Raw genomic sequence first — 15,880 nt, forward strand, 5'->3', positions numbered from 1 at the left:
TATCTTCAAACTGGTAGGAACTTTTGCTGTCAAGTAACATTGTGAAAATAAATACATAAATGAAAACAAGATTGATGCTTTTCTTTCTTCTCTTCCATCTTTTCTCATCTACCAGTCTGAAAGTTGCTCAGTCCATGGAGACAGGAAATCAGGTTAGCACTCTTAAGTGGGCTACCCTCCCATCTGGAAATAGATTAGACAGAGGCACTAGGTGCCAAGTCTTTGGGGTCATGGGGATACTTTTATAGGTTTTCCATTTTTGTCGTACTGGTATACCAGCATCTTGATACAGTGTGAGTTGGCCGGCGAGATCCAGGGGCTACTTGTTATGGAAAAGTTATGGTTGGTGTAAAACTGTACAGGTTGCTTCTGGCACTTAAAGAAGGCCTTGAGCGTGGCAGCCGCCATTGTGCGGAACCTCTTGCTGATGAAGCAGTAGAGGAAGAAGTTGATGGCTGTGTTCAGAAGGGCCAGCATGTTGGCAATGTCGGACATGATGTGCACCAGCCAGCGGTTTTGGATGGGTGTCCCATAGAGGTGATAGAGAATCATAACAATGCGGGGGGCCCAGAGTGTGGCAAAGATGGAGGTAATGGTGAACAAGATGGCAGTGGTTTTCCCTGTGGAGTAGCCACGCAGGCGAAAATTGCTTTTCCTCCGGAGCTTGTACACAATGATTGAGTTTAAGATGAAGAAGATAGAGCAAGGTACCAAGTACACGGTGAAGCAGTGAATCCAGATAAGGACATGATGTACAGAGGTGCTGATGTAGTCTTCAGTCCAGATGTTGGGCCACCAGTAGTAGGGGATGCTGGTCAGGAAGCAGGTGATGTAAACACTTACAATGACTTTCCTGGTGCGGGCTGGGTAGGAGACCGTGTGGTACTTGAGCGGATGGCAGACGGCGATATACCGGTCAATGGTTAATGGAACAGTAATCCAAATGGAGGTGTGGATGGATGAGAATTCCAGCACTTCTATGATCTTATTGGCCACCTGGGGCAACTGCATGTTCAAGACAAAATCTTCCAACAAGAAGTCCACAAACACAATGAAAAAGAGGACCAAGATATCAGCAGCAGCAAGTGCCAAAAGATAGTTGTAGGAGGACTTCTGCCTTCTAGCTACCAGCTGAGAGAGGATGATCACTGTTAGGATATTTGCTGTGGAGAAAAGAGAATCTAGTTTTATCTCTGAAGAGGGATGACTTTATTGGCTGCTAGGGCCATAGGCATATGTTTTTGGGCACTCCCATGGCCCAAAAGGGACCAAAGGGACCCAAAGGGACCAAACCATTGCTTTTGAGGAACAGTCTCTCCACTACAAATTGTATCTCATACAGACATCTGAATAGTATTTTGACAAAACTCTATACTCATATTGTAGTTTATTTATTCCTCACATAGTCATTGGAGGTGGTGCTGCCATTGTCCTCACTTCAGAAATGAAACTGGGCCTCACAGGGCTTAAGGAACTCACTTAGAGTCACACACTTAGTAAGCGCTTGGGACAGGAACAAAACCTAGATTGCCTAGTCTCAAATCCCATGCTCTCTCCTTTATCCAAGTACATTTATCCAAGGGTGGGATGGTTTTCTCTGCTTCATGTGTTCAAGTAGGACCTTTTAAGAACCTTTTTGCAACTTGGATTTTAGGACCTTTCCTTTTTATAGAGATTTACTATTGAATGTGTGGAGGAAATCATGACCTTCAGATTAGTTTAAAGATAAATTCTACTTATTTTTAGAGTAGGTGCAGATGGTCCCTGATTTATGATGGTTCCACTTACGATTTTCCGTTTTTACTATGGTGAAAAAGCTATAGGTATTCAATTTCTACTGAATTGGAGTTTTGAATTTGGATCTTTTCCCAGCCTGACGATATGCGTTATGATACTCTCTTATTATACTGGGCAACAGCAGCAAGCCAGAGCTCCCAGTCAATCACGTGATCACGAGCACTTAAAACTGACACACTCAAAACCATCTGTACCTGTACGACCATTCTGTTTCTTCCTTTCGATACAGTATTCAATAAATTACATGAGCCTCTCAACACTTTATTATAAAATAGGTTTTGTGTTAGATGATTTTCCCAGCTGTAGGCTAACGTAAGTGTTCTGAGCATGTTTATAGGCTAAACTATGATGTTTGGAAGGTTAGCTGTAATAAATGCATTTTCTTTCTTTCTTTCTCCTTTTTTTCTTTTTTAAAGATTTTATTTATTTATTTGAGAGAGAGAGAGTGAGAGAGAGAACGAGAGGGGAGAAGGTCAGAGGGAGAAGCAGACTCCCCATGGAGCTGGGAGCCTAATATGGGACTTGATCCTGAGACTCTGGGATCATGACCTGAGTGGAGGCAGTTGCTTAAAGCTGAGCCACCCAGGCGGCCCCACTTCTTTCTTTTTTTTTTTTCTTTTTAAAAGATTTTATTTATTTATTTGAGAGAGAGAGAGAGAGCATGAGAGTGGAAAAGGTCAGAGGGAGAAGCAGACTCCCCATAGAGCTGGGAGCTGGATGTGGGTCTTGATCCCGGGATTCTGGGATCATGATTTGAGCTGAAGGCAGTTGCTTAACCAACTGAGCCACCCAGGTGCCCTAAATGCATTTTTAATTTATGATGGGTTTATCAGGATATAACCCTATCATAAATTGAGGAAGAGTTGTAGTCTACCATATGGTACATTATTAAAAATAATAGCAGAGAGAAGTAAATTTCCCTTCTTGTTCTCCAACCACCCAAGTACCCACCCCCTACAGGACCATCACAGTAATAGTCTGTCTTCATATGTCTATATAATGCCTCTATATAGTTTTTGAACAAACAGGAGCAATTACTATTTTTTTGGTGTCCAGTTTGTTTTGACAATGTATGCATATAATTTCTTTCCTTTTAAAAAAGTTTTTAGTTATTTAAGTAATCTGTAGATCTAATGTGTGGCTTGAACTCATGACTCTGAGTTCAAGAGTCACATGCTCTTCAGGCTGAGCCAGCCAGGCACCCCTGAAACTGCATGCCTATAATTTCTGATCAATTAAAAAAAAAAAAAGTGTCTCTGAATTAGACAAGTCTGGAAAGTTGTTAGGGACTCGTTCTAAAATGATGTTCTGATGGGTAATGTCTAAAATTCATTCTGTACATTTAATCTCATTAATTTTACAGTCAACACTGTTAATCCTGTTTTGCAAGATTCTCAGAGAATTTTTGTCCCTTTTCTGAAGTCCAGTGGCAGAGCTGGCATCTGGATCTCCCTTTCTCAATCTTACCTTTTAAAATATTATGTAATCAGGGGTGCCTGGGTGGCTCAGTGAGTTAAAATATTATGTAATAGTTCATTTATAAAATTGTCTTGTAATATACACATTCTGGTACTCTCATCTCTCAGATTAAACAAATATTAACATTTTGACATATTTGCTTCATTTATTTTATTTTTAAAATTAATTTTTTGAGAGAGAGCATGAGCGGGGCGTGGGGGAGGGCAGAGAGGGAGAGAAGGAATCTTTTTTTTTTTTTTAAAAGATTTTATTTATTTATTTGACAGAGAGCAAGATCACAAGTGGGCAGAGAGGCAGGCAGAGAAAGAGGGGGAAGCAGGCTCCCTGCTGAGCAGAGAGTCCAATGCGAGGTTCCATCCCAGGACTCTGAGACCATGACCCGAGCCGAAGGCAGCGGCTTAACCCACCGAGCCACCCAGGCGCCCGAGAGAAGGAATCTTAAGCAGGCTCCAGCACAGAGCCTGATACAGGGCTTGATATCACAACCTGAGATCATGACCTGAGTCAAAAATCAAGAGTCGGATGTTTCAACTGAGCTACCCAGGTGTCCCATCTTTTCACTCTCTTAATAGTATCCTTTTTTTGTAAAATTTTAAAAATCTGATGAGGAACACTATATAGATATGGATATACACACATATTTATATTATATATAATATATATTTATATATATTTATAAATATATATTTACATATATTTATTTATTTTTTAAAGAACTGACAGTATAGATACAACTAAAGTCCTAAAGTCCTCTTTGAAATTTCTCCAACCCCATTCTTTCCCCTCCCTCCTCCTTTCTCTTCCTGCAGGCAACCTGTAATCTTCAGGGCCCCATTTGCATCCCCTTACTTTGTAGTGAACCATCAATTCTACATGCTGCTTTTTCCACTCAGCATTATGTTTTGAGATCTATTTTGTTGATACATGTAGCTCTCATTCATGCAATTTAATGACTATATAGTATTCCATTGTATAAACTTAGTGTAATTTATTCATATATACATACATAGAGACATACATGTTTCTCTATATTTCTATATACACGTTTATTATATAGACACATATACACACATATATGTGTCTGTATATACACATATTGGGTAGACATGTGTGTATGTATAAAACTATGTACATTTAAATTGGTTCCAAGGTTTTGCTATTAAAAACTGCTGTAGGGGGGGCGCCTTGGTGGCTCAGTGGGTTAAAGCCTCTGCCTTTGGCTCGGGTCATGATCTCAGGGTCCTGGAATGGAGCCCTGCATCGGGCTTCCTGCTCACTGGGGAGCCTGCTTCCCTTCCTCTCTCTCTGCCAGCCTCTCTGCCTACTTGTAATCTCTGTCAAATAAATAAATAAAATCTTAAAAAAAAAAAAAAAAGAAACTTCTGTAGGGGCGTTTGGGTGACTCAGTCATTAAGTGTCTGCCTTCAGCTCAGGTCATGATTCCAGGATTCTGGGATCAAGCCCCACATCTGGCTCCCTGCTCAATAGGAAGCCTGCTTCTTCCTCTCTCACTCTCCCTGTTTGTGTTCCCTCTCTCACTGTGTCTTTCTCTGTCAAATAAATAAATAAAATCTTAAAAAATGCTGCAGTTAACAACTTGATAGGACTCTCCATGAGAAATACTTATATGTGAGAGTTTATCTTGGGTAGTATGTATGTAGAAATGTACATGTTATGTACATTTGTTATGTTCTAGAGTATATGCATCTTTTTTTTTTAAGATTTTATTTATTTATTTGACAGAGATCACAGGCAGAGAGGCAGGCAGAGAGATATGTGGAGGCAGGCTCCCTGCCGCGCAGAGAACCCGATGCAGGACTTGATCCCAGGACCCTGGAATCATGACCTGAGCCGAAGGCAGAGGCTTTAACCCACTGAGCCACTCAGGTGCCCTGAGTATGTGCATCTTTATCTTTACCAGATTCAGCTGAATTGCTCTGTAAAGTGGTTTTACTAATTTTTACTCTCAGCAGCAGAGTATGAGAGTTCCAGTTGCTTCATATCCTTCAAAACTGACTGCTACTGTCAGTTTTTTGTTTGTTCTTGCTTTACGTCTGTGCTGTTCTTATTTTTGTGCAAGGCACTTTGAAATCACATTTTGAAGTTGTGATTTAAGGTACTGATTATATTAATTAACCAGGGTGCAAACCCAGGACCAACACTCATGCTCTAAACCTCTCTGTAATATTGATAATTCAAGTAGGAGTGGGGGTATCATGCAGGTATATTACACTGTATGCAAAAGAGGAGAATAATGAGTAAATTCTGCATTAAGTCACTCTTAAGAAAAGATGTCCCATTAAAGCAAAGTTCTTTGTATTTGTAAACTTGAAATTTCAAATTTTATTGATGCATTCAGCAATGTCTTTATGCATTGATTATGAGCTATGCCCTGGGAGGAGATGTTGAACAAAATAGACACGGGTAGTGTTGCCTCCGGGGAGCTTAGAATCTTTGAGGCAAGAAAAATGTCAACTGAAGAGCCACAGCAGAAAATGTATATAATTGAAAGCTGTAAGTGCTATTAGTGGTCAATAAAAGCTTTGCTGAAGAAATCATGCTCAAGGTGAAATTTGGAGAATTGATACAAAGTAAATAGGTAAAAAGGGTGGGAGCTGAAAGTGTGTTTCAAGCAAGGGAAACAGTGTGTGCAAAGGCCCTGAGGTGAGGAAAGCATGAAGAGTTGGGTTTATAAGGAATGCTTATATTGATTTTCTACTTGTTCTGTCTATACTTTTGCATTTATAGCTCTTTTTTATTAAACAGTCTTGCTATGTTCTGTTGAGAAGTGCTCCAAAATGTTTTATTCATTTAGAAATCTTTTCAAAAAGCATTCAGCATCTACATTCTGTGTGTCTGGGCCTATGGTAGAAACAAATTAGTATTATGCACATTTAGAATCTTCACTCAAAGTACAGAAAAACACACAAGTAGCTAAGTATTAAAGATATAAATGAGAATACACATAGTGATAAGGAATGGGCTGGTGAATAGATACGGAATGAAGGGTAAAGGATTTGGAAGAGGGTGTGGGCCAAAAGTCTGGCTACTTTGATCTAATTATATACAGTCAGAACCTCATGAATACAAGCTGTGAAATCAGGTCTCATGTTTACCCATCAAAGTCAAAAGCATCAGGACTTGGGATTAAGTGTGTAGAGTCTGGGGCTGGGCTGCTGAGGTTTCATCCTAGTTCTACTACTTCTTGGCTTTTGGGCTTTGGGCAGATTTATTCGATCTCTCTGCACTCCAGTTTCTTTCTTTATAAAATGGCTTAATAATAATATCTGCCTCAGAGGGTTGTTTTGAGAGTCAAGTGAGGTAATTTTTATAAAGTGGTTAGAACAGTGCCTGGCATGTGGTAAGTTCTCAGTGAATGTTAGCTATTGACCGAGAGTGCACTCATTCAGCAAATGTTAACAGAACATTTACTATGTGCCAGGCACTATATGATGTGTTGGAGATGCAAGGATTAACAAAATGTACAGGTTCCCTTTTATCATGGGGCTCATTTTGTGGTGGGGGAGACAGACAGTAAGCAAATATAAAAAGGTACAAGGGAATTTCAGACAGTGATACTATCCAGAATAAAACCGAGGGATGAGACAAATTGATGGGAGATTATTTTTTTAGATTGGAAAGTTCATTTAAGTTCAATTAAGGATAAGGAGAAGGGCTCTGCCATGAAAAGATCTGTGGGAAAAGAATTCTAGGCAGTGGGAATGGCAAGTGCGAAGGTCCTGAGGTGGGAGTAAGCATGGTATTCATGGAACAGAAAAAAGGCTTCTTATCATCTCCATTTTATAGATAAGGAAACTGAGGATTCGATTTTTAGGTAATTTGCCCAAAGCCACATACTGAGTAAGTTGGGGAGCCAGGAGGTGACTCTGGTTCTGTCTGATGTTATGGCACATCAAGTTCTGCGTTATTTTTGGTCATAGGAAAGGCTTCTCAGCTGAAGGAATGTGATTCCTGTTTCCTGTGTTGCCTCTGACTTAGAAAAGTACTGTCATTTCTCTCTCATGTCCCTGCTGTACCTGCCAGCCTGTAAGGAGGCAGGAATGGATAAATGCTGGATATATTCTTCAGAGAGTGACTCTACACCACTGTCTCTTACTTCCCAGTTGAATGCTATTTGAAGTGTGGTGTTAACAATTCTCCATGTCCAAACTCTTTAAAAATATTTCAGCCCCATCTAATTATTGCTTTAAGTCAGGCAAGTCATCATCTCCAAACGAAATTGCTGGTATTCATATTCGACATTTTCTTAAGTTTCTAGTAATTGCCTCTCTTGAGAAACTAACCCGCAGACACCAAACAAACCCATTTCTTTTGTACAGTTAGATTTGCCCCCAAGGCAACATCAGGCACAGTTAGGAGATCCTTGGGATGAGAGAACATGTGTGTGAGCCACACAGACCTAGAGGGAAATGGAACGATGCCTGTGAATTGATTTTCTGAAAAAGAAATGAGAATGTAGAGTTTTCAGCTCTTAAGGTTTGACATTTTCTATAATTACCTAGATCAAAAAATTTCTTCATTTTCACCCAGACATGTTTTTCCCCAAAGAAAAGGAGTGGTGTTGACAGGGTCTGTGTGTATTTATAATGGGTGAAAAAACAAAGAAACCCAAGTTATCATCGCCTGAAATTCTTTTTCTCAGCTTTTCTCTCAAACTAACTGGCCCACGACTCTGTTGTTGTGGAAGCTCAAGCAAGCCCCAGTGAACTTCACAATCAAAATGTCAGTGCGTCTAAAAAGCAAATCTTTTCTGTCAATGGTGTCACTGGACAGGTTTAAGCTCCTGGGTAATAGAAAACCCATGTTCTGTGATTGCAAAGCTTCTTGGCTATATTCTTGGGGGAATTCATTTCCTGTAATTTGCAGCTTACTGTGCTCTAACTTGAGAGGATTTGGGGAGTGGCTGAAAGAACAACACAGGTTTGGCTGTCAGACCCCACCACCGAACCATCTACTGGTACGGAGGGAAAGGCTCAAGGTTTTCCAGCATTATTTTCTACAAGGTCCCTGCAAGTTCCCTGAAAGAAAAAGCTGGAACAGAGCACTGACTGTGTGTTGTGAGTCTCTCTCTCTCAGTTGTGCTGTATTACCTTTTTTTTCCTTGAAAACTAGTTTTTTGGGGGCACCTGGATGGCTCAGTTGGTTAAGTGTCTGCCTTCAGCTCAGGTCATGATCCTGGCGTCCTGGGATTGAGCCTCACATGGGGGTTCCAGTTCAAAGGGGAGCCTGCTTCTCCCTCTCCTTCTCCCTCTGATCCCTGCCCCTATGCTTTCTCTCTTGCTATCTCTGTCTCTCTCAAATAAATACAATCTTTTTTTAAAAAAAATTTTTATTTCTTTTCAGCGTAACAGTATTCATTGTTTTTGCACCACACCCAGTGCTCCATGCAATCCGTGCCCTCTCTAATAACCACCACCTGGTTCCCCCAACTTCCCACCCCCTGCCCCTTCAAAACCCTCAGATTGTTTTTCAGAGTCCATAGTCTCTCATGGTTCACCTCCCCCTTCCAATTTCCCTCAACTCCCTTCTCCTCTCCATCTCCCCTTGTCCTCCATGCTATTTGTTATGCTCCACAAATAAGTGAAACCATATGATAATTGACTCTCTCTTCTTGACTTATTTCACTCAGCATAATCTCCTCCAGTCCCGTCCATGTTGCTACAAAAGTTGGGTATTCATCCTTTCTGATAGAGGCATAATACTCCATAGTGTATATGGACCACATCTTCCTTATCCATTCATCCATTGAAGGGCACCTTGGTTCTTTCCACAGTTTGGCGACCGTGGCCATTGCTGCTATAAACATTGGGGTACAGATGGCCCTTCTTTTCACGACATCTGTATCTTTGGAGTAAATAGCCAGTAGTGCAATTGCAGGGTCATAGGGAAGCTCTATTTTTAATTTCTTGAGTAATCCAAAGTGGCTGCACCAACTTGCATTCCCACCAACAGTGTAAGAGGGTTCCCCTTTCTCCACATCCCCTCCAACACATGTTGTTTCCTGTTTTGCTAATTTTGGCCATTCTAACTGGTGTTAAGGTGGTATCTCAATGTGGTTTTAATTTGAATCTCCCTGATGGCTAGTGATGATGAACATTTTTCATGTGTCTGATAGCTATCAAATAAATAAAATCTTTAAAAAATTAGTTTTTTAATTACAAAGGTATAACACTTGAAAAAATTGAACATATTAGCATGTAATTATATATTTTTTAAAAGATTTTATTTATTTATTTGGCAGAGAGAGAAATCACAAGTAGGCAGAGAGGCAGTCAGAGAGAGAGGGGGAAGCAGCCTCCCTGCTAAGCAGAGAGCCCCATGTGGGGCTCCATCCCAGGATGGTGAGATCATGACCTGAGCTGAAGGCAGAGGCTTAACCCACTGAGCCACACAGGTGCCCCTGTAATTATTTTATTATTAGCTTTATTAGCTCATTTTTATTGAGCATTTACTTTTAAGTATCTTACACACAATACCTCATTTAATCTTCACAACCACCTATGATGTTGGAACCGTGATTTGAGAGCTTCGAGGCTCGGAGAGGTTAAATAACTTGTTTGAGGTCGCACAGCAAACAGGTGGTGAGCAAGGACATTAAACCAGGCTTTTTGCCTCTTGGTTCGTATATTTAACTACTACAATAGACCTCAGAAAGTAAAAGCTACCCAAATACCATTTGTGAAGGACCATGGTTGAAAGCCCTAGGTGATTTCATAGCCAAATCCAACATCAGGCTTTCGTGTGAGTGAGCCATCTTTGATGTCTGGCTCAGTGGAACCCCCAAAGTGACTGCAGTTATTACAAATTATAAATATAATTAGTAATAACGAGTACTGCCACACAATGGTATCATTCAAAACTGTTGTGCCAGTTAATTTTTTTCACTTAAAAATAAGTCATGAATTTTTTCCTCCTCTATGTCCATAATATTCATGAAATCTTCATCTATGGCTGGACATTATTTATTTTATCTTCTTTTTTAGCCACTACAGAACTTCTTTAAGCATCTTTTTATATTCCTGTGGAATAAATTCCCAAAAATAGAAATGCTGGTTTAAAAGATCAAAACATTTTTTTCCCTCTTCCTCCCTCTCTCCCTCTTTCCCTCTTTTTTCTAAATGCAGCTAAGAAATTAGCAAAAAAGAAAAGCACTCAACTTGAAGCTACAAAAGGATTTAGATTAGATACCAAGAAGAACTTTTTGATTGTACTGACAGTTATTTGTGAACAGGAGCAGGCCATTGACATCACAGTTGCTTGGTTCATGAAGGTCTTCGGGAAAGAACAGAGAATTTCTTATCTGGGCTGATTAAATTCCTTGAGGTTCCCTTCTGCAAATTTTCTTTCTCTACATCCTAAACTATGTTCTTGTGAATTTCACCCCTTTTAACCACCGTCCAGGGTAACTTAAATGCATCGCTCCTTCTTTAGAGTTGCCTATCTTTTTTGCCTAGAAGTGTCAGCCCTCAGGTCCTATAGAAGTGCTAGGACCCCAACATGGTAAGCAATTACAGTGGTGTTATTTTAGCAGTTCCTTGGAGGTGCCCTAAGGACAGGTTTCTAGGAGAAGCAATGTTTAAGCCTCCCAGGCAGGAGGTTAGCACTGCCAGTGTTAAGGTCAGCTGGGGAGGGAGTGCAAACTGAGTTGTGTGATGGGCGTTGCCTCTTGGAATTTATCTTCCTCACTGTTACCTGTCCCATCTGGATCTCTGGCAGAGGAAGAGGAAATAAAGCATTAGGCAGACAAGAATTGATGTTCAGTCTTTTTGGCCTTTGTGGATGGTGCTAAAAGGTCTTCAGAAGTTTCTGCCCTGAGGGTTCCTAGGAGGTGAGCTGGAAGGGTTTCCCTGAGGGCAGCTTTCCCACCTGTCAGTTCCAACCTCAGGCACTACTAGCAGTCTAGTTGCCATTATTGTTTTCTCATTGTTCCACTTGCCCCAGGGCAGAAGTTTGGGAATGCGCTTGTCTTTTCTGCATTTGGTTATCAGGAAAACAGAACTGACTGTGGACTACTGAGATGGAGGTCAGGCAGTGTGTCCCCACACTGTGGGAAAGGCAGTCCCTTTCCCACGCCAGCCTTCCAGAATCCCTGGAGAGCTCTGAAAATCCCCCCTTCTTTTATTTTGTCTTTTGTAGGCTGAGCAAATATCCGGGGACTTAAGAACCTATTCTAGCTGGAAGAGGTTGTGAAATGTAGTGGTTGATCTCTCTGAGCCTCAATTCCTACATCTGAAATGGGCATCTTAATAAATTTACCCTCGTGGGTTGTTATAAAGATAATGTAGAAATAACATGTGTGAAATGCTTAGCATAGTTTTTGGGTTATAGTGAGCACTCAGTAAATGTTACCTATTGTTACTTATTATACTTGGCCAATGCAGTTCAGCAGACAATTACTGATTTATAGGCCAAGACTTTGTGATGGAAGGAGAGATGAGTCAGAGAGAGTCTGAGCTCTCCAGGAATCCTAGAGAAGATTTTAGTTTGCCTCCATGGATCATTATTCCAGGCACTAACAACCCTGTCACCCTATCTGAAATCCTCCTTTGCCTCTAACCTAATCCCTCCAGCTGTAGCTCTATTCCACCACTACCCCTCCATTTTGTTTCTCTGCTTGGTGGAAAAGAACATTGGGTGTTATCTAAGGCCCTAAGAGCCATTATTACAGGATGACTCAGTTGTCTCTTGCTTTCTCAGAAATAACCTTTGTTCTTTTAAAATTTTAGTTTTTATTTTGATAGTGCTTTAATTTTCTTTGTAGCTTTACTGAGATGTTCTTCTCTTACTCTTTTTCTCGTGGAGACCCCTATTTGTCACTCCTTTAGCACTGGAATGGATTCTTTTCTTTCTTTTTTAAGATTTTATTTATTTGACAGAGAAAGAGATAGCCAGAGAGCACACAAGCAGGGAGAGTAGGAAAGGGAGAAGGAGGCTTCCCACCAAGCAGAGAGCCTGATGTGGCCAGATGAGGGGCGTGATCCCAGGACTCCCGGATCCTGACCAGAGCCCAAGGCAGACCCTTAATGACTGAACCACCCAGGCACTCCTGGAATGGATTCTTTTCAAAGCTAGGGGCAGTATTTGCTCTCTTTCTAGGATCTCCTGTGAAGGGTGATCGCATAACCTGAGATAGAATGGCAAAATACGCTTCCTCTTCAATCTTTTGGTAGTGGTTGTCGCTCCCTATTGAAAAGGATTCTATAGCTGTGCCTGGGCTTACTGGTGTAGGAATTGATTAGTGGTATGTGCCATGGTGGAACACATACTGTGGATTTGCCCAAGGGTCTTTTGCCCTGGTTATCCTGGATACCCTGGATATGTGGTGCAGTCTTTTTTTTTTTTTTTTTTTTTTTTTTTAAAGATTTATCTATTTTTGAGAGAGAGAGAGAGTGAGCATGAGCAGGGGATGGGGCGGAAGAAGAGAGAGAGAGAGAGAGAGAGAATCTTAAGCCAACTCTGCATTGAGCAATGTGAGCATGGAGCGGTCTTGATCTGACTACCCTGAGATCATGACCTGAGCCCAGATCAAGAGCCAGCTGCCCAATTAGCTGAGCTACCCAGGTGCAGTCTTACTGGTTTCCCCAGATCCTAACCAAGCAGTGGTTTCCCTTATAGAACAGAATGACTTGACACCTAGTAATGTTGCCCATTGCAGATGAATAGGCAGCAAGTGCTAAGGTGGTTACCATGGCAGTCTGACTCAACGCAAGGGGGGAAAGCGAGTTAGTATCTGGCTGGTCGTCATGTTCATCTGGGCCAATTGGTTGGCATTCTCTTGACTGAAAAATCGCTTTTGCCTTTTTGACCAGGAGCAGTGTCTTTGGGTAACCATGACAACTACTAAATCTCAGGTTGGCCAATAGACTCAAAAGTTTCCACACCATACTTCTCAGTGCCGAGGTTCATTATCTTATGACTGCCATACATTGAGCACCTATGGCAAGCCTAATATCTCTGTAGAGAGGAGGTGACTTTTTGGGATTCACTGATGAACAGTTTTATTTTAAAAAAGTTATGTGTTTAGTTTAAATGGTATTAGAGGGATGTTATTTAAGAGTTATTTAGGGTAGTGATAAAAACCTCACAAAATAAGTTCAGTTTATTAAAAAACAAGTTGATTTAAAGAAAATTATGAGGGGAGGACAGTGCAAGGAGAATGTAGGCTGTAGTTTCCATTTTACAAACAAGGGAACTGAAAAAGAGATGATTAGTCACCTGCTCAAGATAGCAGAGCTGGTAAGTTGAAGTATTTTGAAATCTCTCAGTGGTACCATCCTGGGTCAAGTTCCACTTTGGTTCTATTCTGGGTCACAGAGACAGATAGGGGCAGGGCTTTAACTATCTCTCTAACAAACGCCGGGCATGAGAGTTACCAGAAAGGACAGGTACCTTGAAATCACAGGCATGTATTTTGGAGTATGGAGGAGCTAGGTAAGTCTCCACATCTGCTTGTTTCTAGCTGGTACTCTTGGGCAAGTAACACTAGGAGCTTTAGCTTCCTCTTCAGTAGAGTAAAGAGTGGTGTCTGCTTTGGAGGGTTGTTGGGGGATCAGAAGAGCTCACATGCTTTAAGTTCTTAGCACAGAGCCTGGCATAGGCAGAGGACACAGTAAGTGGCCGGTTAGAATGTGTGAGTGTAATGACTAGTCCTCTGAAGGTAATGAACTGAACTAGGCAAAGGCCTGACATAAGAAAGAAGCACTGGCTAGTCTAGGCAAGGGATTCTCCTGCTGTATATCTAGAGGATGGGAGAACTGGTTCCAGAAAAGACCTCTGACTCATTCATACTCATTAATGAAAGTGTCCCTAACACTGCTGTCTGTTATACATGTAAAAGTTGTTAATGTAGACTAGAGCCTAAAAGTTCTCATCACAAGGAAAAAAAATCCTTTTGCTTTCTTATTGTATCTGTTTGAGGTGATGGATGCTAAGTAAGCTTACTATGGCTCTGATTCCATACTGTATGTAAGCCAAACTCTTACGCTTCACACCTTAAACTTACACAGCCATGTAGGTCAATTATATCTCAATAAGACTGGGAAAATGATGATCTAGGCATCCCAATTTTGTTAGGCGATGCCTTGGGCTTTAATCGGGTTCTGACGTAGACCCCTGTGTGCTCATGGAAAAGCCAGTTCCTTTCTCAGGGCCTCAGTTTCCAGATCTGCGAATGATGAGCCCATTGTCATAAAGCAATAGTAACAAAGATAGTATCATAACTCATATCTAGTGAAGGTGAGTGGTAGTTTAACAGGCATGGAAGACAAGGAGATGGAACTGCACGTGCAAAGGCAAAGAGGCACAAGAGAGGAAGACCCACCACCATATTCTCAGGGCCCCTGACAGACATGAGTGCATACTGTGTGTCAAGTCCTGAACCCCTTCTTTTGTATCCATGAATCACTTTTCAGATCTGTAATATCAAATATCATCTAAAATTATAATATATAAATTAAATATATAGGTTATATTAGTGTTGAGCACATTATTAATAACAGTTCCCTTAATTAAGCATCTATCACGTGCGGCTCACTTGTTAGAAGTTTTACTTGCATTAAATTGAATCCTCACACGACATTAGGAAATAAGTACTATTAATATCCCCATTATAGAAGACTATAGAACACTAAGGCTCAGTGGGTTAAGAAACTGGTCAAATCAGACATCAAGTGTGTGCTGGACTCAGGATTCAAAAACAATTAGACTTTAGAACCCATTTGACGCATGTGCTTGTCCAAATGCTTCTGTAATTAGCTCTAGTGAACTGACCATTATACTGAAATAGGCCAGTTTGTTCTTTTCCCTTTTTTTTTTTTTAAATAGTGTGTATCAGCTGTCACTCTCCGTTGCCCCTTCCAGTATTGAATGGTGCTCCCCACTGGCTGATTCTCCCTCGTATTTGTCCTGCGTGCTCAGTTTTGGCCCACACCGCCCATCCCCTGACTTCCAGCTGGTGACTGACTGCCTTGCACACAGGATGTTCATTTGTTTGTACTGTTTTGTGGACCCAGGGTGATGGTCACTGGGTTCCAGGGGACCAACAGGAAGTCAGAGACTTTTGGACTCTTCATCTGGAGTTCACTGGGGTGTCAGAGGCTAATTGTGGCTCTACTCGGGTTGTCACTGTTTGATTAAACATCTTGTGCTAAGCACCATCCATCTGCCTCCCAATGGCTGCCAGGGGTAGGTATTTTTAGCTTCGGGCAAATAGCTTATCATTTGTGCATACAGAACCGCAGTCAACACAAATCCTTCGTTTTCTGTTTTCTGTTGCCTGTCTTCCATGCAGGCAAGGATAGAGGAAGAATTAACTGAATTTGGCACTCACCCATTCATTCAATAAACATTCACTGAGCTGCCCACCATGAACTAGGTGCTGTGCCAGATGTGGGTGATACAGCGATGTGGAAACACATACAAGTGGATGAAGTCCACATGGAGCTTACAGTCTTTGTCAACCAAGTAGAATTCTGTTCTATCTACTAGCTCTGTGGCCTTGAGTAAGTCATGCATTTCTCTGGGCCTTCTTGCACTAAAAAAGCATGTGCTGGGCATGTGCTATGTGCCATTCACAGGGCTGAGG

General features: G+C 41.2%; 1 protein-coding gene across 1 annotated transcript in view; it reads right to left on the reverse strand.

The window, feature by feature from the left end:
- Positions 1 to 228: 228 nt before the first annotated feature.
- GPR139 (G protein-coupled receptor 139) overlaps positions 229 to 15,880 on the reverse strand; it is a 39,089-nt gene continuing 23,437 nt past the window's right edge. Inside the window, exon 2 of the mRNA XM_044233200.1 lies at positions 229 to 1,163. Coding sequence (XP_044089135.1) covers positions 229 to 1,163 — 935 coding nt within the window. The remainder of the gene's footprint in view (positions 1,164 to 15,880) is intronic.

Source organism: Neovison vison, chromosome 14, assembly GCF_020171115.1.
Source record: "Neovison vison isolate M4711 chromosome 14, ASM_NN_V1, whole genome shotgun sequence".
NCBI lineage: Eukaryota > Metazoa > Chordata > Mammalia > Carnivora > Mustelidae > Neogale > Neogale vison.